Genomic DNA, 15,052 nt, shown 5'->3' with positions numbered 1-15,052 from the left:
ATCTCATACCCCATCACACACGGGTATTTACCAGTTATCTAATAACTTTCACACTTAATTTGACTGCCCTAACAGAGTTCAAATTAAATAAATGAACCTGTTCTGTGACCCTTGTCACAAACTAGTCTTAACCAAATAATAAAATAATATAAACTATTCAACTAAAATAAAAGCATAATTAACCACACAATTATGCATAAGGGAAAAATAGTCATCTTGCATCTAAGCCCTGTATGAGGATATTACAAATCCACCCCCTTTAAGAAGATTCCATCCTCGAAATCTGGTCATGGTCAAACAGACGTGGATAACGAGCCTTCATCAGCTCTTCGGTCTCTCACGTAAGGTTTGATCCTAAGCTATGCTTCCACTCAACAAGCACCATATGGATCTCCTTCTTTCTCAGCTTTGTTACCTTTTTATCAACAATCCTAACTGGTTCTTCAACTAACTTTTGATTTAGGTCCACCCTCAAATCACTCAACGGAAACAATTGCATTTTATCATCGACCTTACACTTCCTAAGGTAACATACATTGAAAGTGTTGTGTATCCCTGCTAACTCTGCTGGAAGCTCTAACATAAAAGTCTGGTCGTTAACCCTTTGAATAATCTCGAACTGCCTAATATACCTTGGAGCTAACTTACTTCACTTACCAAACCTGATAACTCCCTTCCATGGTGAAACTTTCAAGTAAACACGATCACCTTCCTCAAAGTTTACCGGACGTCTACGTGGATCGACATACATTTTCTGTCTGTCACGTGCCGCTTTCAACTTTTCACGCGATATCGCTACCTTATCTGCTGTTATATGAACTAATTCTGGACCTGCAAACTGTTTCTCACCGGCTTCTAACCAACGAGTCGGCATTCTACATTTGCGACCATACAACATCTCATAAGGCGGCATACCAATACTCGAATGATAAGTATTGGTGTAACCGAACTCGATCAACGGTAGATGTATATCCCACTGACCACCGTACTCTAACATGCATGACCTAAGCATATCCTCTAGTGTCTGTATTATACGTTCACTCTGACCGTCGGTCTGTGGATGATACGCTGTACTCAGATTCACCCTCGTTCCCAAACTGTTCTGTAAACTGTTCCAGAAGTTAGACACAAATCTAGAATCCCTGTCAGATATGATAAAAACAGAACCCCATGTCGACTAACTATCTTTTTTAAGTACAACTCTGCTGAAGTACTCAACGAAGCTGTCTCTTTTGTTGCTAAGAAATGTGCACTCTTCGTCAGTCGATCAACAATTACCCATACCATATCATTACCTTTATGAGATTCAGGTAATTTGGTTACAAAATCCATCGTAATATGATCCCATTTCCACTCTGGAATTTTCAACTGCAGTAACGAACCATAGGGTTTCTGGTGTTCGGCTTTAACTTGAGCACAAATATGACACTTTTCTACCAACTGAGCAACATCTTTCTTCATCGTGGGCCAATAATACATTGGTTTTAAGTCATTATACATCTTGGTACTACCTGGATGAACGGTCAACCTCGATTTGTGCGCTTCATTTAAGATCAATTTCCTTAAATCTCCAAGCATAGGCACCCAAATTCGGTTCTTAAATGTCTTAAGTCCTCTAGAATCGTCAGTCAATTGGTCTTTTATTTTAGTCATCAATTCAGTCTTTAAATTCTCCTTTAATAAAGCTTGGGCTTGAACTTGTTTTATCTGTTCAATAAGGTCCGAAACAATTTCGATTCTCATAAATTTCACGGTTTCCACAGTTTTCTTATGACTTAAAGCATCGGCAACAACATTTGCTTTGCTCGGATGATACTTTATATCACAATCATAATCTTTTATAAGATCAATCCACCGTCTCTGTCGCATATTCAGTTCTTTCTGCGTGGAAATATACTGGAGGCTCTTAGGGTCTGTACATATCATACACTTTGTACCGTATAAGTAGTGTCCCCATAACTTTAACGCAAATACCACTGCGTCCATTTCTAAATCATGAATTAGATAATTACGTTCATGTGTCTTTAACTAACGAGAAGCATACGCGATAACTTTATCTCTCTACATCAGTTCACACCCTAACCCGAAAATTGACGCATCACAATAAACCACAAAGTCATCTGAACCCTCTGGCAACGCTAACACTGGAGCCTGACACAACAACTGTTTCAAAGTCTGAAAGGCATGTTCTTGTTGATCACTCCATCGAAAACTTACATCTTTTCTGGTCAATCTGGTTAACAGACCGGCTATTTTAGAAAAATCTTTTATAAATTGGCGATAATAACCTGCAAGACCCAAGAAACTCTTAAATTCTGTCGGCATCTTCAACAAATTCCAACCCATTACTGCTTCTATTTTTGATGGATCCACTTTAATACCTGCTTCACAGATAACATAACCCAGAAACTGCACCTCTCGAAGCCAAAACTCACACTTCGAGAACTTAGCGTATAACTGCTCTTTCTTTAATAACTCTAACACTAATCGAAGATGTGTTGTATGTTCAGTCTCTATCTTTGAATACACCAATATATCATCGATAAACACAATAACAAACTGATCTAAATACGGTTTACAAACCCTGTTCATTAGATCCATGAAAACTGCCGGAGCATTCGTCAACCCAAATGGCATAACCAAGAACTCGTAATGCCCATATCTCATTCTGAACATTGTCTTTAGTATATCTGATTCTGCAACTCGAACCTGATGATACCCGAATCTAAGATCTATTTTCGAAAAGTATGACGCACCCTAAAGCTGGTCAAACAGATCATCGATTCTAGGCAGCGGATACTTATTCTTAACCGTTCTCTTATTCAATTCTCGATAATCTATACACATTCTCAGAGTACCGTCTTTCTTCTTTACAAACAACACCAGCGCATCCAACGACGAAGAACTCGGTCTTATAAACCCTCTGTCTAATAATTCCTGTATCTGAGACATCATCTCTCTGATTTCAGAAGGTGCTAACCTATAAGGAGCCTTAGCCACTGGAGTTGTTCCCGGAACCAACTCAATATTATACTCTACTTCTCTTATCGGCGGCAACCCCAGTAATATGTCAGGAAATACCTCAGGAAATTCCGAAACCACTGGAATATCAGTAACAGATCTCTTCTCTATTTTAACGCCAATAACATAAGCCATAAAAGACTCACACCCTTTAGAAAGTGACTTCTTCACCTTCATCATAAAGATCAATGGAAAACTGAACCCACTTCGTTCCCCTCGGGCCATAATACGGGTTCCATCGGTCAAGCAGAAAGTCACAATCTTCTTATCACACTTAATGTGGGCCTTATGTAGGTTCATCCAGTTCATCCCTAACACTACATCAAAGCTTGGGATAGGCAACACTAAACAGGACATAGCAAGCGGTCTACCATCAATTTCTATACTAGCCCCAGACACATAAGTTGTGACTGGAACCATCTTACCATCAGCTACCTCTACTCTAACAGGCTCAGGCAGCACAATAGCAGGTGACCCTAACTTAGTACAGAAATCTACAGACATAAACGTCCTATTCGCACCTGAATCAAACAATACTCTAGCAGGTATTGAGTTGATCAAGAACATATCGGTTATGATGTCATCATTATTAGTTGCAGTCTCAACTGTCATATGAAAGGTCCTATCTTCCGCACTCAGTGGGTTCTTTCTCTTCTGTCCACTTGAGGCTGTGGAACCTCCGACAGATGCCGAACGCCCCCTGACCCTGCCCCGAAACTTGCGCCCTTTGACGCCTGACAACTTGCTGAACGGTGACCCGACTGATGACAACTCCAACACACATTCTCCCTTAAGGAACACCCCTGAGATTCATGACCTACCATACCACATCTTTAACACCTTCTCGTTGCCTCTGAACACTGCCCACTATGAGAAGACTTACAACCCTTACACCATTCTCTCTTACTAGAACCAAAGACTTAGAACCTAACTGACTGGTAGCCTGACTACCCTGCGATATAACGTTTCCAAAATTCATACCCCTTGCTGCTTGTACATCACTTTCTACCATATTTGCCATCACAAAAGCCTGAGATAACGTCAACATGGACCTCACAAACATCCTGTATTTCAGCAAGATCATATTCACAAGATGCCGGATTCTTGATTGTTCATCGGGCACCCATTGTTGCACAAACCTTAACTTGTCCAAGTATTTCTCAATCACCTCATCAATTGACATCTGCAGCGTCATCCGCATTTCTATGAACTCCATCTTGATTCTGTTCATATCGAACACATTATAGTACTGTTCACACACCTTTGCATAAAACTGTTCCCAAGTAATCATTCTAACTTGCTCTTGAGGGACACTAGCTATCACAGAATCCCACCACACCATTGCTCTATCTTTCAACAACCCGATCGCATAAGTCACCTTTAATTCTGGCTCACACTGACAAGCCTCAAATGCTTTTTCAACCTCCCTTAACCAATTGAGAGTCACAGCGGGGTCAAAACTTCCCGAGAATGGAGATGGTCCACAATCTCTGAATTGTTTAAAAGTGCATCTTTTTGGTGTCTGGTATTGTTGTTGGACTTACTGTTGTGGAAATGGTTGTTGGTATATGGTTAGCTGAACTTGGTTCATCATCATTGGGTTTGAGTACTGGTATTTGATCTGTGGTGGCGTGAGGTATTGAGGGAATTGATTCTGGGATGGGTATTGATAATGGTTCTGGTTATCTGTGGTACGGTATGCGACTGTGCAGTGGCAAAACCTGGCGGTGTATCCCCATTACCCGAATTTCTAGCTAACTCAAGCTCAACAATCTTTTCCTAAGCTTCCTTAAACTTACTTTTAAGCTCATGCACATAATCAGCATCGTAAACCTCTGCCTCATCCTCCATATCTGGAGCACTGAACGTTCCGGGGTGGATCGGGTTCGTAGCGTTCACATCTCTGTTATCTGCCATATGTGCTACAAAACACTCGCACAAAAGCTTAGTGGATAAGTGTTAGTTTACTAAACACTAACATTTACAACATCCTACATTCACTTAACCTCAACCCACGGACATGTTTGACTTAACTCAGGGTTTAATATGCGCACATGTTTGCTGCTAAACCACACTCTGATATCACAGTGGAAGTACATTTAATTACTAAAATAATCCTGGTTAACGTTCACAAACCATAGTTAACATTATTACAATACTCCAAAACGACGGTGTTACTTAAAACAGTACAAAATCACAAAACATCAGAGTTTAGCGTAATGTCAAACATGTCTTCAACCCTTCCGTATCACCCTACTAATCAGCAGTACCTAAAACTGCAAGGGGGTAAAAATGTGGAGGAATTAGCACAACTGCTAAGTGAATGGATACTATCTAACAGACCAAGCATAAGCAATTGAACATGAAAGGGTCACATATATGCTAACGTCCTGAACTAGCATACAACAACAACTGAAAATATGAGGATCGACGGCTTGTACGAGCACACGACTTAGCTGATCAGGCTACAGTCTACCGATAGTCCGCTTTACTGACTCCACTGCATAACCGTCCAGACGCAACATATGCGTCCTTCTATGCTATACTGAACAATCAGTAACATCATGACCCGACCAGGCTACCACGGTCGACCTCACATCAACCCTACCTTGCCTCATTGGTGGGTTCCCAACCTTGCCGCCTAGGTTGGTGTCCAACTAACAGTGCGCACATAAGATCACAGATAATCGGTCACGCAATCATCCTAACTAGCATGGAAATATCTAACTACACATGGCAATCATACTAAATATAAATATAAGAGTAAAGAGTCTGAAAAAGTAGCATGTCATCTACTTAATACTCTATCCGGAGATAGAATCACTCATCGAATACCAGCACTAGCTCAGATAATCTATCACGGAGCTGCTTCCTTTTCCTTATCACCTGAAAATAAGGCAATTCAGGTTAGATTCTGCCCGTTAGCACAGAACAACACACTAAAACAAATTAGTAACAAAAGTGTCACTAAAAGTCCACCTAACACTTTTGCATTTTCAGACTTACATTCTGATCATCATAAGTCACGCCGGCAGCATAACGGCTAGACATCAACACTTGGAAAACAATTCTGCCCATAAAGACACACGGTCGACTGAGTCGCACAGTCGGTCGACTGTGTCCACACACTCGGTCGAGTGTCATCTCACACGGTTGACTGACTAAATTAAATCATCTGGCCAGAACACATACACACTCGGTCGAGTGTATCACTCAATCGGTCGATCGTCTGAGTCACTCAGTCGATTGTCAAAGACAGTTGGCCGAGTGTGTTCTTCAGCAGCTGATGCTGCAAAACCCACGGGTTTCACCCCCAATTCACCAAATCTCAATTTTGGACTCGTTTTTGACCATGAAAATGGTTACATCTTTTTCACAAAACCTTTTGAGACTTAAACCCATAAATCTTACACTCAAACAACATCAAAATCAACCAATTTAGCACCAAAACCAACTTTGACAAAACCAAACTTTAAAACCCATTTTGACATAGATTTGATCATGAAATCGAACAAGCTTTACCTTGTTAGAATCACAACAACACAAGGAACAATTTGACACTAAAATCAAGCTTCAATTTAAGATCAAATGATTAGGGTTTGAGATGGTGAGGAAGAACAGAGTACGGGGTGTTTGGTGAAGATTCTAGAGAGATGGAGAAATTGGTAACAAAATGCAGCTCACTACACTTATTTGAGGTTAAAATTTCATATCCTGTCACACACGGGTATTTACCAGTTATCTGATAACTTTCGCACTTAATTTGACTGCCCTAACAGAGTTCAAATTAAATAAATGAACCTGTTCTGTGACCCTTGTTGCAAACTGGTCTTAATCAAATAATAAAATAATATAAACTATTCAACTAAAATTAAAGCATAATTAACCACACAATTATGCATAAGGGCAAAATAGTCATCTTAAATCTAAGCCCTGTCTGAGGATGTTATAAGAATAAATTCTCGCAACTTTCTATGAGATCTTATAGGAGACTTTCAAGACCAATCATCCCAGACCGGAGCCTTAGGTGGTGACATCACCAAATTTATATATATTTTCTACCCTTTTTATGGTTCTATCATCCTCGTTTATGCACAAAAACGACCAATACCTTTGCTTATTAGGGGAAAAATGAGCAAAGACTACTAATGGTGCAAAAAGTTTGTTTGTGATTGAAACTAGTATAAAAGTAGATATATTGAAGTTAATATAGAAGAAATATTAAAAGATAATGATATGCGTTGTGACTATTATGACCATAACACACTCACCCGGATCTCGTTTAAGTTGAATCCAAAGACTAGAAGTCCGTATGACAGAGCATTACAACTTTCATTTTATGAGTTTGGTGCGAATCGACATCAGCTAGCATCTAGAACGATATAGAACTGTTGTTGGAATAAACATTCTGAATTTTGCTGCACTGTTTTGGCCATAACTTACTCATCCGGTCTCTGTTTAAGGTGAATCAAGTGTCCAGACGACCACAATACAAAGCCCTTCAACTTTCATTATATAAGTTTCGTCCGATTCAACACGTAGTGACAGCTAGATTTCAAAAGTTCTGCAGCAGAATTTAAATCCAAATTATTGTCCATGTTTATGTATTATTCTTGTCCCACATTGTTAGAAAACACATGTAAAGGCTCTCCTTCACCATATAAAATGAGGCCTTCAACTCCTCACCAAGATGCACTTTATTTTCTATTCCTTTCTCGCTTTGGGGACTTCGATTTTTCCACTCCCGTTGCAGTTTTGGATTATTAAAGTGTACCATCCATAGTTTTTTTTTGGAACTTAACTTTCCAAAGTTGCTAGAGACTTTGGATTCTAGAGTTCTCAGTTTAAAATTTTATGTTTTGAAGTATGCAACCGGCTTATGGATCCGCTGATCCTTTATAAGTACGTTTTATTTTAATAAAGTCATTTTTTATATCCTTACTCTTTTATTTCTTTTATTATATGCATTATAAGCTTTATTTGTGCTCTTTATTTATTAATATGTTTTAATTATTTATATATTTTATTCATAATTTATATTTATATGTTGTGATTATTTATATGTTTATTTATTTATGTAATTTAATTATGTCGTTATTTATTTATTATTTCTGTTATGCTTAGAGGCTAGTTTATTAGTGTTCACCTGGTTGATCGAGCCATAGATGTGGATTGTGCATCTTTAGGTTTTGATGTTTTAAATTAATTGTATGCTTAATTTAAGCGCGGGACACCAGCGTTGCCTAGGTAAGGGACACCCACCTAGGTTATTATTACCACTCAGTAATCAAACGGGTATTGAAACGCAAACCAGACTAGGGGGATTGAAGCCAAGTGAATACTCTTTTAGTTATTCTGTTTCACTTATTTCCTATATTTTCATAATCCAAAATCCTCGAAAATAATTAATACTATTTTTCTCTCGAGAAATACTAACGAATCAACAATCTTAGATCCTAAACATCCACCTTCCTATGGAAAGAACTTGACTTACCAAATATCTATCATTGCACCGATGGGGACTAGTTGCCTATAGTGTGTGATAGTTTTTAGTGGTTAGTTTTGTTTATAAATTTAATGGTTGTAAATCACGCATCATGAGACCAAGTGATAAAGCACCCCTCGAGCTTACTTGTCCAAATCTCAAAGGTAGCGGAGTTATTCATCCTAGTCGTGGGCTTTCTTTGAGACCGATATAACCAACTTTCGACTAACCTATCCTAACTAGATGGTTTTGGTAAACTATCAGGTTTACTTATGGGGTACTCAAAGGCATACGGTTGAAATAACCTGTTCAAAGTAGACTTATCATAAAAATTTTGTATTAGTTATGAAAATTTGAATTTTATTTTTAAAAATTTGGAAAATATACCAATAGTTTTTGTAATAAAAAAAAAATGAAGTATTCACTTCCCCCTACACTTATATTGTGAAATTGTCCCCATTGCACCAAACATATGATAAGTAGGCAACAGAAGCGTGATCAAAAAGAATAAGCATGTAGTAAAGCCAAATATGAATATGTAGATAACTTTAGTTATTTTAGTCCAAGAATGAAATAAGGTATGAAGTGCCGCACTAAAATGTGCTCTGACACTTTAATGTAAACATACCCCTTAAGAAGATTCTGTCATCGGAATCTGGTCCTACTCGAAGAAAAAAAATAGTTATCTGGTTATCACTACAACCCTTGTTTTCCAAGTCAAGTATGAACTAACTACCATGTTATCCATAACGTCACATTCATCGGCTTCATCGAATAAGGTAACTTTTCTATCTAACAATTCAACGAGTTTCACCACTAAGACTATCAATTTACAAACGAATAGTTGTTCACAAATTCACTCAGGTCTCTAGTTTATTTCATAATTCCTTTCAATATTCACAATTCTTTATAACACACAATAGATAACGGGGTCTAAATCACATATCTCTAAATCACTTTAATTACAAAATTAATTCTCCGGTTATTAGAAAACACACTTATAGTCAACATGTCACTATTATCCACATCATGTCATTCACTTTCCAGTTTTAGGGCAGTTTGGTCGTATGATTCATCGTAAAATACCTTTCGTTCTCACTTAAATCCCTTTTTATGATCGCAATCACTCACAAGTTTCCATAGCTCCACTTCCATGTTGATGCCCCAATTAGTCAAGTTTTTACATGTCGTTAATCGTAAAGAAAATCTATGACATATCAGGTGTGATTTTATTATTTATAGTGTTGGGCCTAAATATCTTTCTTCATTAATCCTAAGGTTAATAGTGGAAAATATGACCTAGGGTTCTTCTATGAACGGTCAGATATGAAACGGAGGTTTGATGTGTGCGAGGTGTAGTACGAAATAGATTATATTTTACTACTAAATACTATTATATATGATACAATTTTACACAAGTTATTTATTTATTTATTGAATGGGATATACCTAAACCTTGCTACAACACTTATAGGCAGTGTACCTAATCGTAGAGTAGTGTAGTTTTTACTAAGTCCGGTTCGTTCCACAAGGAGTTAGCTGAGTTTAACGCTATATTTATTTTAAACTATAATTGTGTGTGTGTGTGTGTGTGTATATATATATATATATATATATATATATATATATATATATATATATATATATATATATATATATATATATATATATATATATATAAGTAGTATTATTATTATTATAAAAAGGGGATTTTACCGTTTAGTGACCGGTTTGTCGATTTTATGTCTTAAGTCACAAGTAAAACCTAATGTAAAATATTAAATATAAATACAACTTAATTTAAAGTGTAAAGTAAATGACGATAATTAAAAGTACGATAATTAAAAGTACAATAATTTGAAGTACGAAAAATAAAATGACGATAAATAAAAGTGCGATTAGATATAAAATAAAGGAATTATGCTTATTTAAACTTCTGTACTCATGATGTTTGACGTGTTGATTTTAATTTATTACCATGGGTTAATTGTCCTTTGTCCTGGATTATTAGATATGTCCATCTGGTTTTTGTCCATAACAGTCCATCGGTCATAAATATAAAGTGCGAGTGTCCTCGTCAAATTATCCTTATACCCGAAGTCAAATATTCCAACTAATTGGTGACTTAAACTATAACAAGGTCTTAATACTTTGTTAATGATCACACCAGGATATCGACTGCGTGTAACCCAAGGTTTTAATACGTTGTTAACAATTACACCAAGTGTCCTTGTATGTAATCCACCCTTGTTTTAATGAGTCCATTGACTATTAATCCATTCCCGTGTCCGGTCAAATGAACGATTATTAGTATTTATAAATATCCCGCCCATCGTGTCCGATCGAGTGTATGTGGTTATTTATAATTACCTCAAATTGTAAATCTCTATATTAAATTAACAAACTATCATTCAGTTAAACAAATATAAAGCCCATTAATAGCCCATAGTCCAATTTCCACAAGTGTCGGTCTTTTGTCCAAACCCCAATTATTGTCCAAAGCCCAATAACCCTGTCTTAATATTTAGTCCAACATCATGATTACTTCGGCTTAAATAAACATAATAATAATTTAGCTACGAGACATTAATTTAAAAAAGTTGAACATAACTTACAACGAGTATTAATCGCGTAGTGTTACACGGACAGAATTTAGACTTACAAACTTAAAACATTAGCCACTATAACCTTATTATTATTAAACTTAAATTAAAATTATAAATATATATATATATATATATATATATATATATATATATATATATATATATATATATATATATATATATATATATATATATGAGAAAGGAAAAGAAAAAGGTGTAATGAATCGAGTTGAATGCGCGGCCTTTTATAGGCCCACTTAGAACTGTACAGCTCCGCGAGTGCGGAGGTTTTGTGCCTCACAGCTCCGCGAGTGTGGAGCTTCGGATTCCAGCTCACCAAATGAATTAAACGTGGGCTGCTTTGATTAAAATAATATATATATATATATATATATATATATATATATATATATATATATATATATATATATATATATATATATCATTAATTATAATTATATATATAATATTATATTCTTGTGCATAGTTGACTTGTAATTTTAGCTCCGTTGAGTCGCACATTGATAGTTGGTTCATGTCTCAGTTCCGGATTTTCGAACGCCTTTTCGTATAATTTAATATCTTGTACTTTGCATTTTGCGGCTTGTACTCTTGTAATTTCTAGATGTTTCTCATCAATAATTTGAATCTCTTGGATTGTACTTTGTACTTTTTAGCTTTTTGGTCGTTTGCGTCTTCAAATCGCCGAATCTGTCTTTTGTCTTCACCTATTATTATTTAAACGAATATCACTTGTAAATAGAACAATTGCAACTAAAAGCTTGTCTTTCTTGAAGGATAATGCTATGAAATATATGTTCGTTTTTAGCATTATCAAATATTCCTACACTTGAGCATTGCTTGTCCTCAAGCAATATAGAACTTGAATATAACTTTACTAGAACCACTTCTTTATTCTTCACACTTTGTACATCAGTGATTTTAATACGGCGGTATGAACAATGGTAGTAACGATGTGGTTTACAGTCCCACATGACTCTAAAAATTTAGATCCTTTTAGGAAATTGGATCTTTATGAAAACATTTGATCTTTTGAAAATTCAATCTAGCTTTTACCCTAGATAATTTTTCCGGAATAACCCTTCACCGGTATTTGCAAAATAATTTTGTGGGTTTTGTGGGTTTCAGATTTGAAAATTTTAGCTCAAAAATTGTGGTTTTGTGTCACCCACTTGCTAACCTTGTATTAGGAAAGCAACATGTCCAGTATACTTGTTCCGTATATTACCTTTCGGTAAACTACCGTCCGGTTGTAAAGGAAAGCGTTGAACAAGCAACTGTTAAGGCAATGTCTAATGACATGCAGATGTTCATGGTCCACAACGTGTCGGATGCAATTACTATCCTTTGTAGGAGCAATAGTAAAGATCACTCTATAGTTTTTCGGTCTGGCACAAGGTCCTGTCTACGACCATGCTATGAAACCACCGTTCTTACGGTTGACACCTGATTTGGTTCAGGTGACCTAATGAATTCCAGGTGAATTCCTAGGATTTTACGTTCAATGGTAATGAACGCATTGAAAATGGGTTTTCAGAAAACAAATTAGTTTGTAATTTTGATCAAAATATTTTCTCGTTCAAGCTCGAGTTTAGATATCATTGAATTCCATGAGTTTGTAATTCTCAATCTTTAAAAGTCAATCTCAAGGATTGAGTAATATCAGGCTTAAAAGCTGATTTTTAATCTTTAAGGAGATTATCCTTTCTGGGGATCTGATTCATTAGTCTTATAAGCTAATTTGCACAGTGCCCCCCCCCATTGTACGAGACAGATCCTCTCATGGTTAGGATAAGTCTGACCACTTGGCGACCCTGTTTGATACTGAGGTCCGTGGATTTCCAGCTGATTTTCGAGAAAACTTTTCAAGGTTTTTCGTAGACACTACAACTGGTCTGGACGACAACTTCTTGACCTAAATTAAGAAGCACATATTTTTTTCTCGGAAGACTTTACTTCCTTTTAAATCAAGTGGCACATTTCTTTCAAATATATTATAAAAAATTAGGTAAAACTGATTAAAATCGTCCAAAACAAAAGTACCTTCAATTATTTGTACAAAAATATATGATTTAAATAACTTGGTAAATTTTTCCCACACTTGGCTTTTATATTTCTTTCTTTGCCTTTTTATTCTCTTCTATTTCATTTTAAATGAATTCAACCGTTTTGTGTTGTTTCTCAATTTATGTCCTTTCCGAGGTAACAATAATTTCGGTGTTAACACCTAGTTTTATCGTTCATAAATATGTAAAAACATGATTTTGAGTTCTTTTAGTTGAAAATTTTAAAATTTTTACTAGAAGTAGGTAGTCAGTATATAAGACTATGGTTGTTATTTGTTATCAGAGAGCACTAGATTCTAATATAACCACTGCATTACTAGTATTTTAACGGTGGCTATTAAACCAAGTGTATAAGTCAAACCTTTAAAATCCGAAAGAATTTAATCCCTTCCCACACTTAAGATCTTGCAATGCCCCCATTTGCAAGAAATCAGTAACAATTTAAATTATTGAGGGTGATTAGCGTAGAAAAATGATTAAATTTTACCAAAGTTTTCAAACATATTGTTGTTTGTTTGAATGATAAATGGTGCACATCATTTGATCATTCATACAGTTTTTATTTCACATATATTTTGCATCTTGTCATCAAAATTAGTTACTTTTGTTGAACTTAATGCCAGTCTTTGAAAGTGCGCTGTTTTACCCTGTATTGTACATAAGATAAACTACAAACATATATATATATATATATATATATATATATATATATATATATATATATATATATATATATATATATATATATATATATATGTATATATATTTGAAGTTGGGTATATCGCCCCACGTTCAAAAATTCTTAAAATCTAATAATAAAAGTTAGAAAATTATAAAAACTATTACAGTATCAAAAGAAGTATTAAAAGTACAAAATTACAAGTTACAAAATAAATAAAAATAGGAATAAAAGGAAACTACGGTTGATGAGGATAGTTCCAGTAAGGATCCCATTCATAGCCGTAAGTGCTGTAGAATGCTTGAGCTGGGTTATATGTAGGGAATGGTGGTTGGGTCTGTATAGTCCAGGGAGGAAATATGGGCTTTTGAGTAGGAATATAGTTTGTATTTATGTGTGCACAATGACTTATGATTTGGCTTTGATGATATTGCCAATCTTGAAATGCTCGCTGTCTAGCCATTTCATACTCATGTTGAGCCATAAAAATTTGCATTTATGTCATCTGATTTCCTCCTCCCGCATTACCTTGCTCCTGATCTCTTTCTACCTGTGGATGATTGCCATCATATGGTGCTGCAGCGTTATGTCGTTTCTTTAAAACCTTTGCACCATGATATACTTGCAAACTAATTCTATCACGGGGTTCTGGTACTGCAATTAATAATCCCCCCTGACTTCTATCCACACCGAGATACTCAACAATTAAAGGAATAAAGATACCACCTCCTATTATACTATTAGACTGCATACCCCTTGTAGTGACCCTAACTTTTCCATGTTTATATATATTAATTGAGATTGATATTTACATGACTAAATATTTCCAATGTGTTAAGCAATCAAACTTGTTAAGACTTGATTAAATGAAATAAGTTTCATATAGACAATTGATCACCCAAGTTGACCGACGATTCACGAACGTTACAAATTTGTAAAAACTACATGTTGTGGTATATATAGACATATATATATGGTTGACATAAGATTATGATGAGTAAGTATCTCACTAAGTATATTAACAATGTGTGATATACATAAGAAATGAGATTACTAAGTTAAGAAACTCGAAATGATATATATACGATTATCGTTATGATAACGTCTACTAAATACATATGTATCATATTAAGATATTGATACAATATATTTAACATGATAAAATGATATTTAA

At 35.6% G+C, this 15,052-nt stretch overlaps 1 protein-coding gene across 1 annotated transcript; it reads right to left on the bottom strand.

Annotated features, from left to right (window-relative positions):
* Positions 1-337: 337 nt before the first annotated feature.
* On the bottom strand, positions 338-4,033 carry LOC139864353 (uncharacterized). The gene is made up of 9 exons (XM_071852932.1): positions 3,862-4,033; positions 3,393-3,542; positions 3,040-3,128; positions 2,289-2,409; positions 1,938-1,988; positions 1,585-1,835; positions 1,048-1,109; positions 750-875; positions 338-623 (listed from the first exon to the last, which is right to left on the bottom strand). Exons 1-9 carry the CDS (start codon positions 4,031-4,033, stop codon positions 338-340), a joined length of 1,308 nt encoding a protein of 435 aa, XP_071709033.1.
* Positions 4,034-15,052: the final 11,019 nt, after the last annotated feature.

Source organism: Rutidosis leptorrhynchoides, chromosome 8 (assembly GCF_046630445.1).
Source record: "Rutidosis leptorrhynchoides isolate AG116_Rl617_1_P2 chromosome 8, CSIRO_AGI_Rlap_v1, whole genome shotgun sequence".
NCBI classification, from domain to species: Eukaryota; Viridiplantae; Streptophyta; class Magnoliopsida; order Asterales; family Asteraceae; genus Rutidosis; species Rutidosis leptorrhynchoides.
Note: the sequence above shows the minus strand (reverse complement) of the source record. Positions and strands in the feature narration are given on the sequence as shown.

Coding starts and splice junctions, on each gene's coding strand:
- LOC139864353 (XM_071852932.1), bottom strand. CDS start 4,033: ATGGTAGAAAGTGATGTACAAGCAGCAAGGGGTATGAATTTTGGAAAC. Junction 2,410..3,039: donor GGTTGCCGCCGATAAGAGAA/GTAGAGTATAAT, acceptor CGAGAGGTGCAG/TTTCTGGGTTATGTTATCTG. Junction 624..749: donor GCACGTGACAGACAGAAAAT/GTATGTCGATCC, acceptor AAGGTATATTAG/GCAGTTCGAGATTATTCAAA.